This window comes from Anthonomus grandis, chromosome 4 (genome assembly GCF_022605725.1).
Source record: "Anthonomus grandis grandis chromosome 4, icAntGran1.3, whole genome shotgun sequence".
NCBI classification, from domain to species: Eukaryota; Metazoa; Arthropoda; class Insecta; order Coleoptera; family Curculionidae; genus Anthonomus; species Anthonomus grandis.
The window spans coordinates 27,909,952-27,928,012 of NC_065549.1; the positions used below are offsets into that span (position 1 = coordinate 27,909,952).

Sequence of the window (18,061 nt, forward strand, 5' to 3'; positions counted from 1 at the left end):
AATAGGAAAAATAAGATTTTGAAAGGCTGCAATTTTGCTATGGGTAAAATAAATGACTTCTCGGACCATAAATCATTCAGTGGGAGCTTTCAAACGAGGTATTGCATGACCTCCCTTTCTATTTAATTTTATTTTTCAAAATGGCATCTGGCCGTCATTTTGAAAATCAAATGTAACATGTAATAAAACGTGTCGCCGACAACGATAGTTTTGCTTATTAACATGTCCATTTAAATAAAAGGTACACTCATCACTGAAACAAATATTTTTAACTATACTTTTATTTATAAGTACTACTTAATTTATAAGTACCTGCGCCTATGAACTACCACGAAATGTAGCCAAACAGAACGGAATTCCCCAGTTTATTGCTCTATACACTTCTGAAATAGAGTATAGTAAGGTTCGGACGCAATTCTATCTGTCATTATTTCACAACTGGATTCTTCTGTCCGAGTCATCGTCACCAAGTTCTTGCAGTATTTGCAGTTTCTAGGGACAAAATTTAACTTTCTTATTGATTCACGGGATAATACATTTGCTACAGCTGCTTGATGAGTTGATGAAGTTGAATTCATTATCTTGGTTGATTTCTCTTTTTATTCATAACAGAACCAGTTTGTTCAAATTTTTCCATCATTTAGCGAACATACTTCGGGCTTACATTTTGACATAAATGCCTTTACTTAAAACGTTGGGTTGTCCCTTTTAAACGAAATATTTATCTTGGGAACTATAAATGAAAATAACGTTCAGCAATGCTGTATAATATTCTTAAAGATAAAAAGTCCTGCTTTTCGTTTAAACTGAACCGAAAGTTAACTGTTCTTAAAATAATATTTAGTTAATACAAGTTACTTTTAAAGTGAATTATGTATTAATAAAATGCTAATATTTATAAACAATGCTTTTTCGGAAAAAAGCCATATAAAATAAACCAATACAAAATACCTATGGCCTTGACATTTAGAATAACACATGCCAGTATATCGGTAGCCATCAAAGCCATTTAATTAAATAATAAATAATTTCAAAAATGTGTTTTCATTTATTATTTTCCTTGATAAACAGAGAACAATTTTCTGAAATGTGGCATTTATGTTCTATGGTATCGTTGAGAACCAGTTTTTAAGATCTGCAAGATGAAGTATTCCTCGGCCTCCCTTTCTACGTAATATTTTAGGAGTAGTTCCACCCTGTCCAAGAGTTTGCAGATAAGGGTGAGATAATATGCTTGTTTTTGTTCCCCCTTCATTTTATAGAAACGGTTTTCGGCATTTTTTATCCAGTTTTTCGTTTATAATATATGGTATTTCAATTTTTTAAACTGTCACCCTGTATATGTTGATTTGTATATGTGTTTCTCACATTAGATCTCCTCATCAGCCCCGGCACAAGAAGTCACTGTTTTAGTGCGGTTTTACATACAATGCGGTTACAAAGTATTACAAAACACATGCGGAAAGTTTTTCCAGTGCTACATTCGCATGAGACGACAAATCAAAACGGCTTTGTTAAATAGAAATGTCCTGGCAATTAGTGATATTTATTATACAGTGCTTTAATTTCAAAACGAACCACCCTTAACTTTCTTAAAAAAAAAAAAAAAAAAAAAACATGTTAAATTAGATATAGAGGGGGACGTTTAATTATGCATTTACTGAAGTTCTGTCAATCACCTCCTCACCTCCAGCTAACCTCACTTTAATATGTCAAATGGGAACCCCCTTCGTGTGATGATTCTCTATTCAACGGTACCAAAAAAAATGAAATCGGTAAATGTGTAAGCAAATAGTTAGCGAAAATGTCTAGAAATAATGAATATTTTATTTACGCCAAACTTTGGTATGTCAAATGGCTACCCCATGGTGTGATAAATTATTTTAAAGGGCATTCATTATGCTATCAATGGTTGTAAAAAAAAATAAAATTGATTGACCAAGAAGCAATTGAAGTGTAAATCGGTAGGGTAGAAAAACAAATTTAATTAGTTTAACAAATTTGTTTTATTAAATGTTCAAAATGCGCGCCGTTATTAGCAAGACAATAAAAAAGCCTATTTTCAAACTCCTATCGAACATTGGCAAGGCCCGCTAATTTCTCTGCATTCTTGAAATATTCTATTTTTTAAATTCTCAATACTCTCAGGTAGGGTTTTATAAACTTTGTTTTTTAAGTAGCCCCAAAGAAAAAAGTCTAGTGGGGTTAGGTCCGGAGACCGCGCAGGCCATTCGATTGCACCACGTCTGCCAATCCACTTTTCTCGAAAATTTTCATCAAGCCACTCTCGAACTACCAAAGTGTAGCTCCATCCTGCTGAAAATGTATATTATTTTCATTCAATAATATAGCACCATGTTGATCTACTTGCTTTTCCATAGATTGGATGATGGAAGGGTATATTGCATTTTCTAAAAGGTTTAAATAAATTTCGCCAGTCAAATTTTCTTCAAAAAAAAATGGCCCGATTATTTCATTCCCATAAATTCCCGCCCAAACATTAATTTTTTAGGGATATTGGGTATGGCCTTCCCGAAAAACATGCGGATTTTCATTATCCCAGTATCTACAGTTATGTATGTTCACCAGGCCATTTAAAAAAAAGGTCGATTTGTCACTGAAGCAAATGTTCTTCAATAAATGGGGATCGTCGTCAATTCGCTGGCACATCACTCCACGAAATTGAATTTTCCTATCAAAATCATCTTCTCCGAGTTCATGAAGAATATGAATTTTATAAGGAAAGAACTTATTTTTTTTTGAAACTTTATGTACGGAACCAGTGGAAATATTTGTTAGTTCTACGGCCTTTGGTATAGACAAAGTTAAATCCATAGCAAATTGTCCTAGTACTTCAACTTGGCATGCTTCATCGACAACTCTATTTTCATATTTTTTCTTATTGCAAATCGATCCCGTCTCTTCAAATTTTCGTATCAATTCTAATACGTATTTACGGCTCACGTTTTTATCTTGATACCTTTCATTAAATGCTCTCGCGGTTCTGCGAGCACACCGATCTTGAACTCCATAAAGGAAAATTATTTCTATTCTTTCGGCTAGCGTATATACCATTTTATTAACTCACTGGTTTAACTAAAATTGAAAAATTGCACGCGTCAAACTGGCAGTTTTAACAATAATAAATCGCCTGAAACGCCTTAAAAATGCAAAAAATTTGAAGACACTCTTTTTTCTGGCAAATAACGGTACACATTCTTTACTTAAAAAAATAAATAATTTGCTTGAACTAAATATACTCTTTGTTACCACACATTTTAACTTCTAAATTGCTTGTATTTTTTTTTTGATGATCTATTATAAAATATTTAAGAATTTTAAAATGATGTAGGTACCACACTAAAAGTATTCATTTAAAATACCAAAGTTTGGCGTAAATAAAATATTCATTATTTCTAGACATTTTCGCTATTTGCTTACACATTTACCGATTTCATTTTTTTTTGGTACCGTTGAATAGAGAATTTTACGCTGCTTACTATGATGTATCACACGATGGGGGTTCCCATTTGACATATTAAAGTGAGGTTAGCTGGAGGTGAGGAGGTGATTGACAGAACTTCAGTAAATGCATGATTAAACGTCCCCCTGTATATCTAATTTAACGTGTTTTTTTTTTGTTTTTTTTTTAAGAGAGGTATTAAGGGTGGATCGTTTTGAAATGAAAGCACTGTATAAAAAACATCGATATAAATATTTTTCCGACTTTTTTTTATCCTGTTTTCAAAATGTTTGTAAATTGAAGAAATAAGGAAATAATAAAGGGTCAATGCTAAGTAGCATTGTTCAAGTTGGCATTAGTCAGCTAGAACTCGCCCTTAAAGAATTATATATTATAGAATAATTAATATTAAACTAAAAAGAAAAATTGAATATATATAATTTTGCATATAATTCTTAATAAAGGTAGTCCAGATTTAAACACATTTACATGAAAAGATATATTTAACCTACCCGCACTACTTGTTACTACTAACTTATAACTAATTTACTACTAATTTTTAGCAAATTGGACAAAAGGATTGAAACAAAAAAAACTAAATTTACCGAAGCTTACGTGCCCATAACTTATAATACACTATAACTTATAATATTGATATTTTTTCCCGCAAATGTAAAACTAATATTTTTCGAAATACAGCCATTCTTATTGGAACAATAAGATATTTACCATACTGGCATCAAGAAATTGCGAAGTCATTTTTTCATCTTTTAATCACCCCTCGGACTAGTATTCTAATCTATGGTTAAAATACTAGTTACCTATTGGAACCTTTTTGTCATACTCATAACACAAAACAGTTTTACCACTAACCAAAACTATTTATTGTCTTGATCTAATGCATAGCGTGAGGTACGCAGTTATAGGTGATTTATTTATTTGATTATCTGCATTTTATAAGACCCAATCTTTCGGAGAGATATGAGTTCATCAACTGAAGCTTGGTACTAATTATAACATCGCAATAGTACCACCGAAGAAGAAACTTGTCACATTATGGGATTTAAAATTTGAAAGTCTAATTTGAAATGAAGGTGATTTAAAAAATAATATTAGAATAAGATGATAATTTAACATATTTACCAAAACGATCTTCATTATGACTTAATTGTTGGCTAGGTCTGGAAAACAGGAAGCGAGATTGTTCTTTTACCGGATAATATTCTGAACACCTTCCAAAATCATTCACTGGATTTCTCCAAATCGAGGGCAGCATTGACTGTGTGTCTGTGAAATAATGATTAGAATACGTTGGGGCTGGTCGTTCACATTGATGTGAACAGCATCTGTATGATGGTGAGTGCCCCGGGCAGTGATTCGAAGGATAAAAATAGTGTGAATGTCTTGGATATGCTGGCGATGGTATATAACATTCTTCAAGGTGTCTTCGTCCATAATTTTGATCAAGGCAGCAGTTATAATCAGTAGTCGGAGTTTCACGTTGGTAACCTCTCGTTGATCTTAGGTGATTAGGGCTAATTTCCGCAGGCAGTTCATTATAATTCGAAGGCAAAACCTTATGATTTTGACTTATATTTTGTGAGATGTCAGCTTCGCTAAATAAATCCTGAGATATCTGAAAATCTCCTGGCATCGGGTTATTTATGATAAATTCGTGTTTATTAGGCTGGATCCAAGACTGAGACGGCTGAACTTCCAGAATTCTATCACTCAAAATATTTTTTTCTTTTTTAGATTGTGTTGATTGCATTAATTGTGTGTAATAATTTCCTACACTACTCTGTGAAGCATTTAGGTCTCTCTTTTTTAACTTCATATTGTTCCGGCTTGATAATTGCTCAAATAAATTAGACTCTTCCATATCCTTATCATTTGCCGAAAAGTCATCTTCTTCTTCGACATTCTCCTGATCGCTTAAAGGGAATGGATTTTTGCGCTTTAAAGAAGTTTTCAGTACCTTCTTAGGGCTTTCTGCTTTAAGTGAACTTCTTTTTTGTGAGTTCAAAAGGATAGCACAAGGATTTTCCAATTCAGGAATCATACTGATGTTTAATAAGCTGAAAAAAACGTAGTATTAGACTACAAAAAACTTAATAAAAAAATTAATGAATGGAGTATTAACTTGGGTTTTTATCGAAATAACCTTTTTTTAATATATTTAAATCTAAGCTGTTCTCTAATTTAATTTTACCCAAGTTAAATAATAAATGACGTTTTTGTAATTAACTAGCTGTATCAGGTTTCATAGAAATACCTTTTTCTATACTTTTTATGACTTCTCAGAAAGGGCTCTTCTGATGTTAATACTAAACAGAATGTTTTTTGTTTGAAATGTAAGAATTAGGTAATTTCTAACTCACCAATTGCTCGACTGGCCGAACTCTTTACTTATGTGACTTCTAGGAGAGAATCTGACGTTTGGAGAATGTATAAGGGGTGATCGCCATTTTATACTTTTCGAAGGAATATCGTTTGAGTATTTTTCTTCAATGTTTGTACTTTTATTTTCTTTTGTTAATAAAGGAAATGTAGCGTGAGAAGTATCATAATTTTTCTTATTGTCACACTGAAATAAAAATATAATACTTATTTATAACATTTTTTATTTATTTACCTTATTGATTTACCTCTTTTTGCTCACTCTTCTTGTCAACACTTTCAGCTTTCTTTTCAGTTTTAGAATATTTTCGTGTCATCTGGTCACAGACTTTCAAGTTAGAAAGTTCACTAAAAATTGTCTCCCTGTTTTCAGTTATATTAGAGATAGAGTCCTCCATATTTACATTTAGATTATTGTTAGAGCTGGTGTTGTTATCTGATCCATTACTATCAAAGTTCAAGCAAAAAGCTTTTGGCTTTTCTAAAAAAGTTATGTACAATTTTTAATGTAAGTGTTAATAATATTGTAGCAATAAAATTGTGGGAATTTAATATTTACAAAATTGAAGAGAATTCTATAATACATTTAGCAAACCTTTTACAATTGCTCCAGTTTTAAGCTCCTTTGTATGTATAGGGTTATTTTTCTCAGCAGTTTTATCAAACATATTTTCAAATTTTGAAAAATTAAGATTCAGAAACTCGTCTTCGTCGGTATAAATATTTTCTTTATCTTTCGATGTAATTTTTGGTGGAGAGCTAGTATTTCTTAATAATTTGGTTTCTGAAAAATATAATTATTCTCATTAAATAAAATTTCCCTTTAAAGAGGAAAAGATGTCAATAATATAAATTAATTTTTTGTTTAATACTTATTACGACTATTTACCAATAGTATTTCTTTTTTGCGATTGAGTTTTCTTATTTGCCAGGGTGCTTTTTAAACTATTTGGTTTATGTACCTAAAAAACAACTCGTTAATTTGTATTTTTAAGTTAAATTTAATATTAGTTACTTTATTATTGACATTTTTAGGCTTTACACTAGGCATATAACTATCCATGTATGTTTGCTTCGGAATTTGTTTTGAAACAGCATTTTTGTCTGAAACTGGCTGACACATATCTAACTTCAATTCACAATCAAACCCAACTAAAAATTAATATCTATATGTCAATAATAGAATAGAAGAACCATCTGCACTAAAACAGTCCTCATCAGATGGACGAATCAGACTACAATGTTAATTGTTGTTTTCCTGTAGTACTCAAATGCGGACTTGTATGCGGTCTGTTAGACCATCTTCAGAGCAAAGTGAAAAAGCTATGGAGTGACTAAATATAAAATGAATTACTTGTCAAAGATTTAACAGAAGAACACTACATAACAAGGAACGCAAAATACATAATATGGACTGATGTACAAACCAAGGTTTAAAGCAAAGGAAAAAAAACTGGTACACATATTTAAGATCAATTAAAAACTGAAAATAAGACGTTAACGAATCACAGAAGTATTGGTATATAATATAAAAGTCAATGCTAAAATATTTCATACGGCTTTAAATGTAAAAATGTGTTTTCTATAAGTCACCCTGTATACTCTGCTTAATTTATTACAAAATTGTACATTCTTAAAAACTCTAACGCACACCATTATGAAAAATTAAACAAAAGCAACTAACTATGAAAAGTATGCAGCAAAATTAATTTTTTACTTCTATGCAGATTTTAAGAAGAAAATAATATTTTTTAAATTAATTTTGAAGCAGAAAAAATCAATACATACTTTACTCCCCTATAAAAAAAATAAATTATTTATTTCTTCTCATAGCAGTAGAATTTTCATCTGCTTACAATAAAGGTGCATAAGTCATCTTACAAGAGAACTGAGAAGATTCTGATTTACGGGGAGCGACAACTTTCGGAAAATGCTAGTGGCTTTAATATGTATGGAGACCTAAAAGTTAAAACCACCTAAAAATGTATGCTAGATATAGGGTCCTATGATTCTGGTAGGAATTAAGTTATACATAAGAAAGAACGAAGAAAACCTAATTCTAAAGCATATAGTGTTTTTGATAGCTTAAGAATAATAAGAGATATCTATGAAATTGTTTGAAAAATAATCTGTATGAATAGTTTTGTTATATACAATCAAAATTAAGAAATATATATATTTAGTTTTTCAATTAAATATTGGCATACTTCAAGGCAATTTGAAATATCAGAATAGATTTTACACTAATATTTTAAAGTAGTTTTAGGCATCCAGCAAACCTTTTTCTGTAAGTTGGTACAAAAAATAATTGATAAAAAATTACATTCGCAAAAAAAACGACAAGTCCTAAACCAATATCCTAAACCAAGTGCATTTTTAACGACCGCGACGTGGCGTCCTTTACGGATTATTTAACTACTTCGTTTTTAACGTAGCGTTTTAACGTTATTTTCAGTTTCAGGTTTTCCGGCCCATATTATATTTTATTCAAATGATGCATTTTAAACAATATAATGATGACCAGGTCAAATAATTTTAATTTAAATATAAACAATTTCTTTAACAGAAATAATTATTTTTATGAATATAAAGCATTTTACTAGTGTGTATTTTATTCGATGTTTTTTTATTTGATATAGGACTAATATAGTTATTTAGTAGTCTTGTAAAGGCCTGTACGTCTTTTATTTTCTTTTAATAAAATTGTGAACTTAATAACAATGGTGCCATTGAAGTCATGCATAATGTAGCGAAGGTTTTCAGTATTTTATTTTATTTAACTAAATAATGCATTTTTGAAATGTTTGCGAAACCATATTATATTTTAAAAATTAACTTAATATTTAGTGAAGTTCATATATTCAGTGTTCTGCCAGATATGGTATTTAGTTCAATTTAAATTCTTATTTTTTTTCTATTCTTTAAACTTTCAACTTATTCTTTTTCTTTTTTAGCCTTTATATTTTGGTGTAATCTATTAAGTCTAATAAGTCTTAGAAATTTTACTAAGAAATATATAAAATTTGATATATTATATATTTCTTAGCCGTTTAAGTTTCTAAAAAGATCAAATTTCAAACATCACTTTAAGAGACCATGCTGATTAACTTCCCATAGCCTAATTTAATGAGCAATATACAGGGTCATTGAAAATTAAATTAAAATTCTTTATTTAATAAAATGGTAAAAAGTCCAGTTTTTCAGTTAAATGAAATCCTCTATATTATATTCTATTTTAATACACAATTAAAATTCCCAGACCAAAGTAGCCACGTTTTAGAAGTAAATACTTATTTTACTGAAATCAAAGAACATTCTAAATTTACAACCAATGGATAAAAAAATCTTATTTGTTAGCTATACGCAAAAGTAACAAAAAAAAAAATTATTCTGGGAAATTTTCGAAATGACTGCCATTACACCTTAAACATTTTTTATAAAATCGTTTTCTGGGGGATACATATTTGTCACTCTTCTAATTTCACTTTCATCTAACTTTTCAAAACAACTAAACTCGCTGACATAGCTCTTCTTTATATAGTTAGAAAAGTTTATAAAGAACCGGTGACATCAACAGGCGGCAAAATCCGCGCATCTCGTTATTTTATCGATCGGGTCAGATGACTATGTCGAAGTCTGAAGACAGTGGAGGCGGCACACTTGTTGAAATTATTAATATTTATTTGTACTAGAGTTTAAATAGCCCTAGATTTCTAGTAGGTATAGCTAGCGATATTATAAGTGCGTTTGATTTAGTTGAAATACCAACTAAGAATGCATATATTTGAATTTAATTGCTCCGAGATTCGTTTAAAAAAATGTAGATAAATTAAAATTATATTTTTTAGCATTGTGATGTGCCCATAAAAAATCTAATAAAAAATAGTTTTACTTACAGGAGAATGCAGTTCGCTAATTATTTTTAAAACAGGACTTCAAATAGGTAGCTGAAAATTATTCTTTATTCGCATTTTTTTCAGCTTAAAGTTTTATTTCATTATTTTACATATTATATATTTTTATTCACTATCAGATAGTGTATTACAACCTAAATCAGAATAATCCGATGAAGACCATTCGATCTCTTCATCAGATGAGCCTGTATTTACTGTAAATTTTAAAGAATCCAATGCTTCATCAAAAAGGTGATGACTTTTGAAATATTGTTTTTCTATGTTGTCTATATGGTTGCAAATATTTATCCACTCATCATTCGAAATTTCCGCAAATTTCTGCCTTGTCAAAGTTTCGACATCCGCCAATTTAAATGTGGAATTTCTGTTTGCTACCCATTTCGTAACAGTTGCCCAAATTTTTTCTATCGGATTAAGCTCTGGGTGGTATATGGAGGCAAACGTAACACAATATGTCCATGCTTTTCCATTAGGTCGTCCAAACTCTGTATGTACATACAGAGTTTCCTGTTTACTTTTTCGCGCTATATCCGTTATTTTTAACGTTAGCGGGATGCGGTTTTTGTAACAGTGTGCTACTATTTTGTAAAGCTAAAGATGCCGTTAACAGAATTTTCATAACCCTTTTAGGTTTTAATTGGCAGGGCATTTTTGAAAATGTTGGTATATTAATAGTTTCAAAAATATATAGTAATGCACTTTTTGTCAAAAATACGGATATAAATAATAATTTTAATTAATAATAAATAACAAATTAGTTACATATTACTAACTAAGAGTTGGATGTACGTACTTGCAAATACGTATCTTTTATAGAGGCATTTTCAAGATATTTAAAGCGTTTTTTTTATTTATAATAATAATAATAAGACGATTATTAGTCACCAAGAAATTACAGCAATTATGCAGAAAGAATACTAATAGGTAAGTGTATTAACTTTTACAAAATTTCAAATATCACAAAATTCACTAAATATTGAGTATTTCATCATTTACCAATAACAAAAAAAAATCGAAGAATTTGTAACTAAATAAAAAAGCTAATAATGCAAGGTGACCAACAGGCTATAATATGCAGATTTACAGAGATATCCCTTACCCAAAAGGCTCCCTGAATTCTGTTGAGACCAAAAAAAAAAATTTTAAGAAGACAATAAATTAAAAATTTAATAATAAATATTCTACTGAAAAAAGAAAGAACAAACCTAACGAGAGCATGGGAAGAGGCTCAGGATATAAAAGAAAATATGAGGGGAAGGGAAGATGAGGAAATATAGCGATTTATGGCAACGTTTAAAGCCTTTCAGGAACAAAATCATGAACAATATTATCCACAAAAACGTTAAAAAAAATTCACTAATACAGATAATTAACCAAGGAGAAGCAGCTTTATGTTAACTTTAAAAGTTTTTTCTGTCAATGTAAAATAATTTATTTTAAACCTATTTATATAGTGCGCAATCAAGTATGAAAATGACTTTTTAAATAATTCCTTATTGTGCGTCGGAATAGTAAGCAAATTTTTTCTTCTAATATTCAGGTTATGTACATCCGTTCGGAATCTAATCTTTCTATGCAAATCTGATGGAGACTTCCACTTAAGTAATTTATAAAAATAACAAATAAGATGTAATACTCGTCGATTGAACATATTTAACCAGCCCGCATCCTTTAGCTTATGAGAAATATGCTCCCCTCTCCTTACGCCAAATACAAGTCTTAGGCACAAATGACTGAAGTTTTTGTATCCGATAGGCATCTGAGCAGTCAAGACAAGGACCATAGATAGTGTCGCAGAAATTGAAAGGTGACAAAACCAATGCTTCACAAAGCATTTTTTTAATATTAATACTTAAGTACTAATATAACAGTAAGTTTCTAACAACAGTTTTGAAGCATAAAATAACAATATAACAAATATACATAAAATAATTTATTAAAATAAAGAAAAAACTTATTTTGAAAGGTCCATTTTCTCTAATGCAAAATTAACACATCTTTGTAATTCTTTAAATAGTCTTATAAAGAATGGAATATTTTCGAGCAGTTCTGGAATAACTTGCTCAATAATTTCTAGTGATCTATATGCTGTAAGACCTATTTCAAAAATCCTATAAACTATTTATCTACCAAATTAAAACATAACACTTCAACACCAAAGCGTTCTTGTGCTGTCTCAAACATTAAATGATGATTTTTTGTATGTCAGTTCCTGGTAATGTGACAAGATCCTGCACTTCACTTCCAAGACACACACAAAAAAGCATTAAAGGTAAAACAGTTTCATATAGTTGCAGTATATGAAATTTGTATGGTTGATACTTATATTTCTTCAAGATCCTGTGAGAGTCAGTTTTTGATGAAGGTTTTGCATCCATATATGTCCCCAAACATCTATCTCAAAAAATTAAATTTACTTTTAAACGATCTCCAGAAATGCTTTCTTTCTTCCTGGTTTTCTAACAAGCCCAAACTTATAATGTTAGAGATTGTCATAGCCATTATAGCCCCTTACCTTTGGAAGATATAGTTCCGAAACTTCTTCAGAATTTTCATTACTCTGTATGAAATATACCAACGTATCATATTTTTTACACTTGATAAATACAAAATTTGATAAATTAAATAAAAATAGGTACCAAAAGAAGGAAAATAAGTTGGTTCTGCAAAATAGACCAGAAAACCGATAAGATACATAAATATATGACATGTATTGTTCTTTGTTATAAAAACTAGCTACGCCCTAGCCGACAGCTTAATAACATAACCAGAAAGACAGTCTTTATTGATGACACTTTGGACAGCCTGGCTGGATCGAAAATCTTTTCCACGTTAGACCTGAAAAGCGGATACTAGCAAGTTGAATAGGCCCTTGAAGATTGAAAAAAATATGTTTAAAATAAAAAGAAGTGTAAATTTGTTATATTCGTTTTCGACTGCTTAAATGACAATTTTATACAGGGTGTTCCGTTGATCATGTTACAAACTTCTAGGGCAGATAGAAAACGTCAAAAGAAAAACAAAAGTTCATATAAACATGGGCCCGGAAAAGCTTCCTCAGGGAGCTAGAGCTCTTTGAAAATAACCTTTAAAAACTAGTTTTTTTTTAATAGCTCCGGAACTACTTTAGCTACCGCAACCAATTTTGGGAGGTAAATTATTGTTGTTAGTACGTTTATTCTTTTGAACATACTAAATAAAAAAAATATTTACCAGGGGCTTCAGAATCAGGGGGGTATTTGGTAAATTTAGGCCCATTTCTTTAAGACTTTAATTTCTGCCCGTTTGGGCATTAGATTATGATGTTCCTATGCTTTTTACATAAAAAAGGCGCTCTTAGTAAAAGTCGGTAAATATCACCGTTTTTGTGGAAATTTACTAAAACCAAACTAAGATACAGCACCTGAATTAATTATTTTAATAATAATAATAATGCTAATTCATTGCCACTGTCAGTATTTTTTAAATTTGTCACTATCAGTATTTTTTACATGATATTAATTCCCTTTTTATTACGTTTAAGTAATGGAAGATTACACTTTTGCTGAATACGCCGATATGCTTTTAATTTATGGGGAAGTTCGATGTAATGGTATAGCTGCTTCTCGACTATATGAAGAGCGGTTTCCCGAAAGGCGAATCCCAGCTCACACACTTTTTGAAAGGGTTAATCAACGGCTCAGGGAGACTGGCTCCGTTAAAATAAAACGCCAAGATAATGGCGCGCAAAGGAACATCCGAATCCCGGATTTTGAGGAAGAAGTGCTTCAGCGATTTGAAGATAACCCATCAGTAAGTACTCGAGCAGTAGCTGATGCGATGCATGTAAATCATGTTAGGGCATGGAACGTTGTTAATGAACAGCTTCTTCGGCCCTACCACCTGCAAAAGGTGCAATCATTAGGGCCCAATGATTTTATGCCTCACGTGAATTTTTGCAAGTGGTTTCTTGACCGGTGTACAGAAAAACCTCAATTTCCAAAATATGTCCTTTTTACTGACGAGGCTTTATTTACAAAAGAAGGCATTTTTAATTCTGAGAATAGTCATGTATGGAGTGAGCAAAACCCTTATGGTATTGATTTTAGGAGCTATCAACATAAGTTTTCGGTCAATATGTGGGCCGGCATTGTTGGAGAACGCTTAATTGGTCCAATTATGTTGCCTCCTCGTTTAACGGGAAATATTTATTTAAATTTTTTAGAAATGTACTGCCAGAACTATTAGATGATCTGCCCCTAAATATACGACAGAAGTTATGGCTACAACACGATGGAGCGCCAGCTCATTTTTCACTTATTGTCCGCGAGTTTATAAATGAAAACTTTGGAAGGCGCTGGATTGGCCGCGGAGGCCCTGTCACCTGGCCAGCGCGCTCACCAGATTTGACACCCTTAGATTTTTTTCTTTGGGGGCATATGAAAAGTCTCGTATATAAAACTCCAGTCGAGCCAGAAGAAGACCTGGTGGCCAGAATTTCCGCAGCTGCTGAAGTAATCCAAACCACGCCTGATATTTTTAACCACGTCAACCTTAATATGGTGCGTAGATACAATAATTGTATCGATCGTGGCGGCCGGCATTTTGAGCAATTAATATTTTACGTTTATTTTTGTAATACCAATCTTTAACAAAATTTGTTTACGTTTCTAAAATTGTTGTTGGTTTTTTATTACACTTAAAATCATTTAAACATTTTATGCCTCAAGGTAATTAAAGTGGCAGTTAATTAATTTGAGTACCAATTTAATAAAGTGGCTACCTTAACTTTTTTTGAACATTTATTTTTTATTTACGCCTTTTTTTTTTTTTAATTGTTTACTAATAATAATAGGTAATTCATTTTTGTATCTCATAACTTGCTTTTCGTCAATTTTCACAAAAACGGTGATATTTACCATCTACCGACCTTTACTAAGAGCACCTTTTTTATGTAAAAAGCATAGGAACATCATAATCTAATGGCCAAACGGGCAGAAATTAAAGTCTTAAAGAAATGGGCCTAAATTTACCAAATACCCCCCTGATTCTGAAGCCCCTGGTAAATATTTTTTTTATTTAGTATGTTCAAAAGAATAAACGTACTAACAACAATAATTTACCTCCCAAAATTGGTTGCGGTAGCTAAAGTAGTTCCGGAGCTATTAAAAAAAAACTAGTTTTTAAAGGTTATTTTCAAAAAGCTCTAGCTCCCTGAGGAAGCTTTTCCGGACCCATGTTTATATGAACTTTTGTTTTTCTTTTGACGTTTTCTATCTGCCCTAGAAGTTTGTAACATGATCAACGGAACACCCTGTATATTAGGTATGATGAGAGCTATAACATATACAGAGTGTTCCGTTGATCATGTTACAAACTTCTAGGGTAGATAGAAAACGTCAAAAAAAAAGAAAAGTTCATATGAACATGGGTCCGGAAATGCTTCCTCAGGGAACTAGAGCTCTTTGAAGATAACTTTTAAAAACTGGGTTTCGTTGTGTTCATTGAGTAATAATAAGTGCTTACACCCTATATGAGAGAGGCTTCTTTTATGAGCTTTTTGTTTCTTTATTCCTTAATTTATCTCTAAAATTTTCCTTAAAATCTTACACCTATCCCATAAATTTAATTCACTGAAGAGTCAAAGTACGAACAAAATTGATTGTGTTGTACTCTAGTAGGATCACATTGGCTTTAAAAACAACAATTACCGTTGCAATAGAAACAAATTTGTTGCATGCCTACATATTTGACCATTTATTGTTGTGTCATTAATTAGGGGTTGACCAAAAATTAATAAAATCCTGAACAAGTAGCAAGATTGGTTGCTTTGGTAAATAATGGGCATAGTTATCGTTACACCGCTCGTGCAGTGGGGGTTCAAGAAGCAACTGCTCGCAGCGCAATCCGCAAGTGCCAAGTACGAACAAACAGGTAGCACGGCTCGGCAGGTCGGTTCTGGTCGCCCCCGAAAAACTTCTCAAAGAGATGATCGCTTCTTGAGATTGCGGATTTTACTGAATCGGTCGAATACTGCGGTAAACGTTCATTAAGATCTTTGTCAAATTCGTGATATTGCAGTAAGTAAGCAGACGGTATGTAGACGTCTAAAAGAAGTTAATCGTCCTGCTAGAAGAAATTTTGTTGAAAATTATGGACAGTATAATATTCCTGAATGGTCGGAAGTGGAATTTTTAGAAGCTAATGGTGTCACCACATTACAACGGCTTCTGAGAACATTTCTCGGAGGAATCATGAGAAGTTGTAAATTTGTAAGGTTTCTAAAAGCTGTAATACAGAAAATTTTAGGGATAAATCAAAAGAAACCTCTTTCATATAGGGTGTAAGCACTTTGTATACCATCGAGTGGTATACAAAGCATGGTATACAAGCAATTACACAGGTTGACTCAAAAGTTAAGAAAAAATCATGGTTCAAGTTATTCCACCACCACCAAGGAGGCTTTGAAAAAATTTCCATCTCTTTAATTTTTCTTAAATATAAATGCATTACCTACTGATTAGTAAAAAAATAAAAATCGGCCTATTTAAAAATGTGTGTCAGTTTTTCGCACTTCGCACGCAATAACATGCTATTCTTTGAAGAATGGTTTGAATTCATGGATTCTTAATAAAGTTGTGAGTTAAAAAAAACTTTGAAATTGACTGGAAAATCGATTTTTACTTTAAAAACGACCAAAATCAGGCCTATAAATCGAAAAATTTTTCCCAAAAATTTTTTCCGAGCCAAACTCAAAAATACATGTCTCATTATTCGTACTAACAAACAACATATTTGAGTTTCGTCGAAAAATAAAATGATGTCTGTATTTATCGATTGTCTTCAATGTCAACATATATCCTCAACTTCTATTCATTTCCTTTTTAATGACTCTAGTTCAGAAAAAACATAGGAAAATGTATAATAGTTAGAAGTTAGAAGAAAAACGAAATTTCAAATAAAAAACTACGTCAAGTGGTTTTTATCTAGAAGAAGCACGCTCGACGGAGTGGCTGATACAACCCTGGCGACTTTTCCATTGGTTTCGTTTATCACTGGCAAGTACATGCCATTTCTTGTTAAAAAAGTGTCAATAACAATTCCCCAGTCTCATATCCGTACGCCATGTAGGAACTTTCGTTTAAATTCAACCCTTAGGAAATGACCTGCCAAGGGTCGGGGATGTCTTTGACTTTCATGTTCACGTAATTTTATTGCGGTACGCGATGTATGTCCAACCTGGCTGTAACATCAGCCGAGCTCTTTGAATTTGCTTTTCAAAAAACTCTACTGACATCGATTTACGATATTGTTCCAAGACTCTGGCGACTGAATACATAGTACGGTCACAGTATGAACATATAAAACGTAGACTCATACGTAACAATTCGTCCCATAGTGGTAGATCCGAGATCGTAATAAAATAGGATAAATAACATGTCCATATTCTTTCCAAAGGTAACAGACTAAAAGTACAATTTTGTATAAATAGTAATTGTTAGCGTAAGATTAAAAGTGCATACGAGATTGTTTTACCTAAGAAAAAAATTGTTTTCGATTGATAATATACAAGTAAATGATATTTTTCTTTTAATAACTGGAAAAAATGCACAGAGTTTTGCTAATTTTACCGGGCTTGTTCTTCAGGAATAAATATAAATAGGAAAATTAAATTAAAAGATTATTGCTAGCTTAAATTTAGCTTAAATTTTTATATTCAATTCATAATTTTCTTACACAAATCCGCTGGTTGGAAATCAAGTAGGTTGTATTATCACTCGGTATTATTTAGTATATTTGTGTCAACGCATATTAAAGCTACTTGAATTAAGTTATATGGCTTTTTTTTTCAAACTGCCATTGGAATATCAAAATAGGCAGTTTGAATAAAACGCAACACAACAATTACATTATACTTTAAAAAAATACTCACCCCAATTCTCGCTGATTAAATTTGCTTTAATCCAATCTATTTTATTTCCCTCTAAAATTACTGTTTTTTCCACTTCCAACATTTCTAGTATGTATAAGTGCCTAAAATACGCAAAACAAAATGTTTTGTTATACAATTGTCTTCTGCTTTATTGAAAGAAAGTGTCACGTAAGTGTATTGTGAAGCCAATAATTGACCCCCTTAAAATTTACATGGGTTTTGCTATGTTCCGCTCGGCGACACACCACCCGGTATAGCAGAAGTCACCGGTTTTTGTTTGTTAAAATCTAGTAACCGTGCAGAGGTTATCATCTACGCACCACCTAGGTGGTGTATTACTTTATTGTGTACTATTGTTATCCTACCTACCTA

At 31.6% G+C, this 18,061-nt stretch overlaps 1 protein-coding gene and 1 long non-coding RNA gene across 3 annotated transcripts in view; one reads left to right on the forward strand and one right to left on the reverse strand.

Annotated features, from left to right (window-relative positions):
• The window catches only part of LOC126735450 (uncharacterized), a 224,282-nt gene that overhangs the window by 24,818 nt on the left and 181,403 nt on the right, over positions 1-18,061 (forward strand). The gene's annotated exons all lie outside the window — the stretch shown is intronic.
• Positions 1-18,061, reverse strand: part of LOC126735443 (probable ATP-dependent DNA helicase HFM1) — a 48,938-nt gene that overhangs the window by 4,507 nt on the left and 26,370 nt on the right. For both annotated transcript variants that reach the window (XM_050439429.1, XM_050439427.1), the window contains exons 14-20: positions 17,690-17,790; positions 6,879-7,015; positions 6,753-6,825; positions 6,459-6,647; positions 6,112-6,344; positions 5,845-6,050; positions 4,607-5,541 (exon numbers count right to left, since the gene is read on the reverse strand). In XM_050439429.1, the coding sequence (XP_050295386.1) occupies positions 4,607-5,541; positions 5,845-6,050; positions 6,112-6,344; positions 6,459-6,647; positions 6,753-6,825; positions 6,879-7,015; positions 17,690-17,790 (1,874 nt within the window). The remainder of the gene's footprint in view (positions 1-4,606; positions 5,542-5,844; positions 6,051-6,111; positions 6,345-6,458; positions 6,648-6,752; positions 6,826-6,878; positions 7,016-17,689; positions 17,791-18,061) is intronic.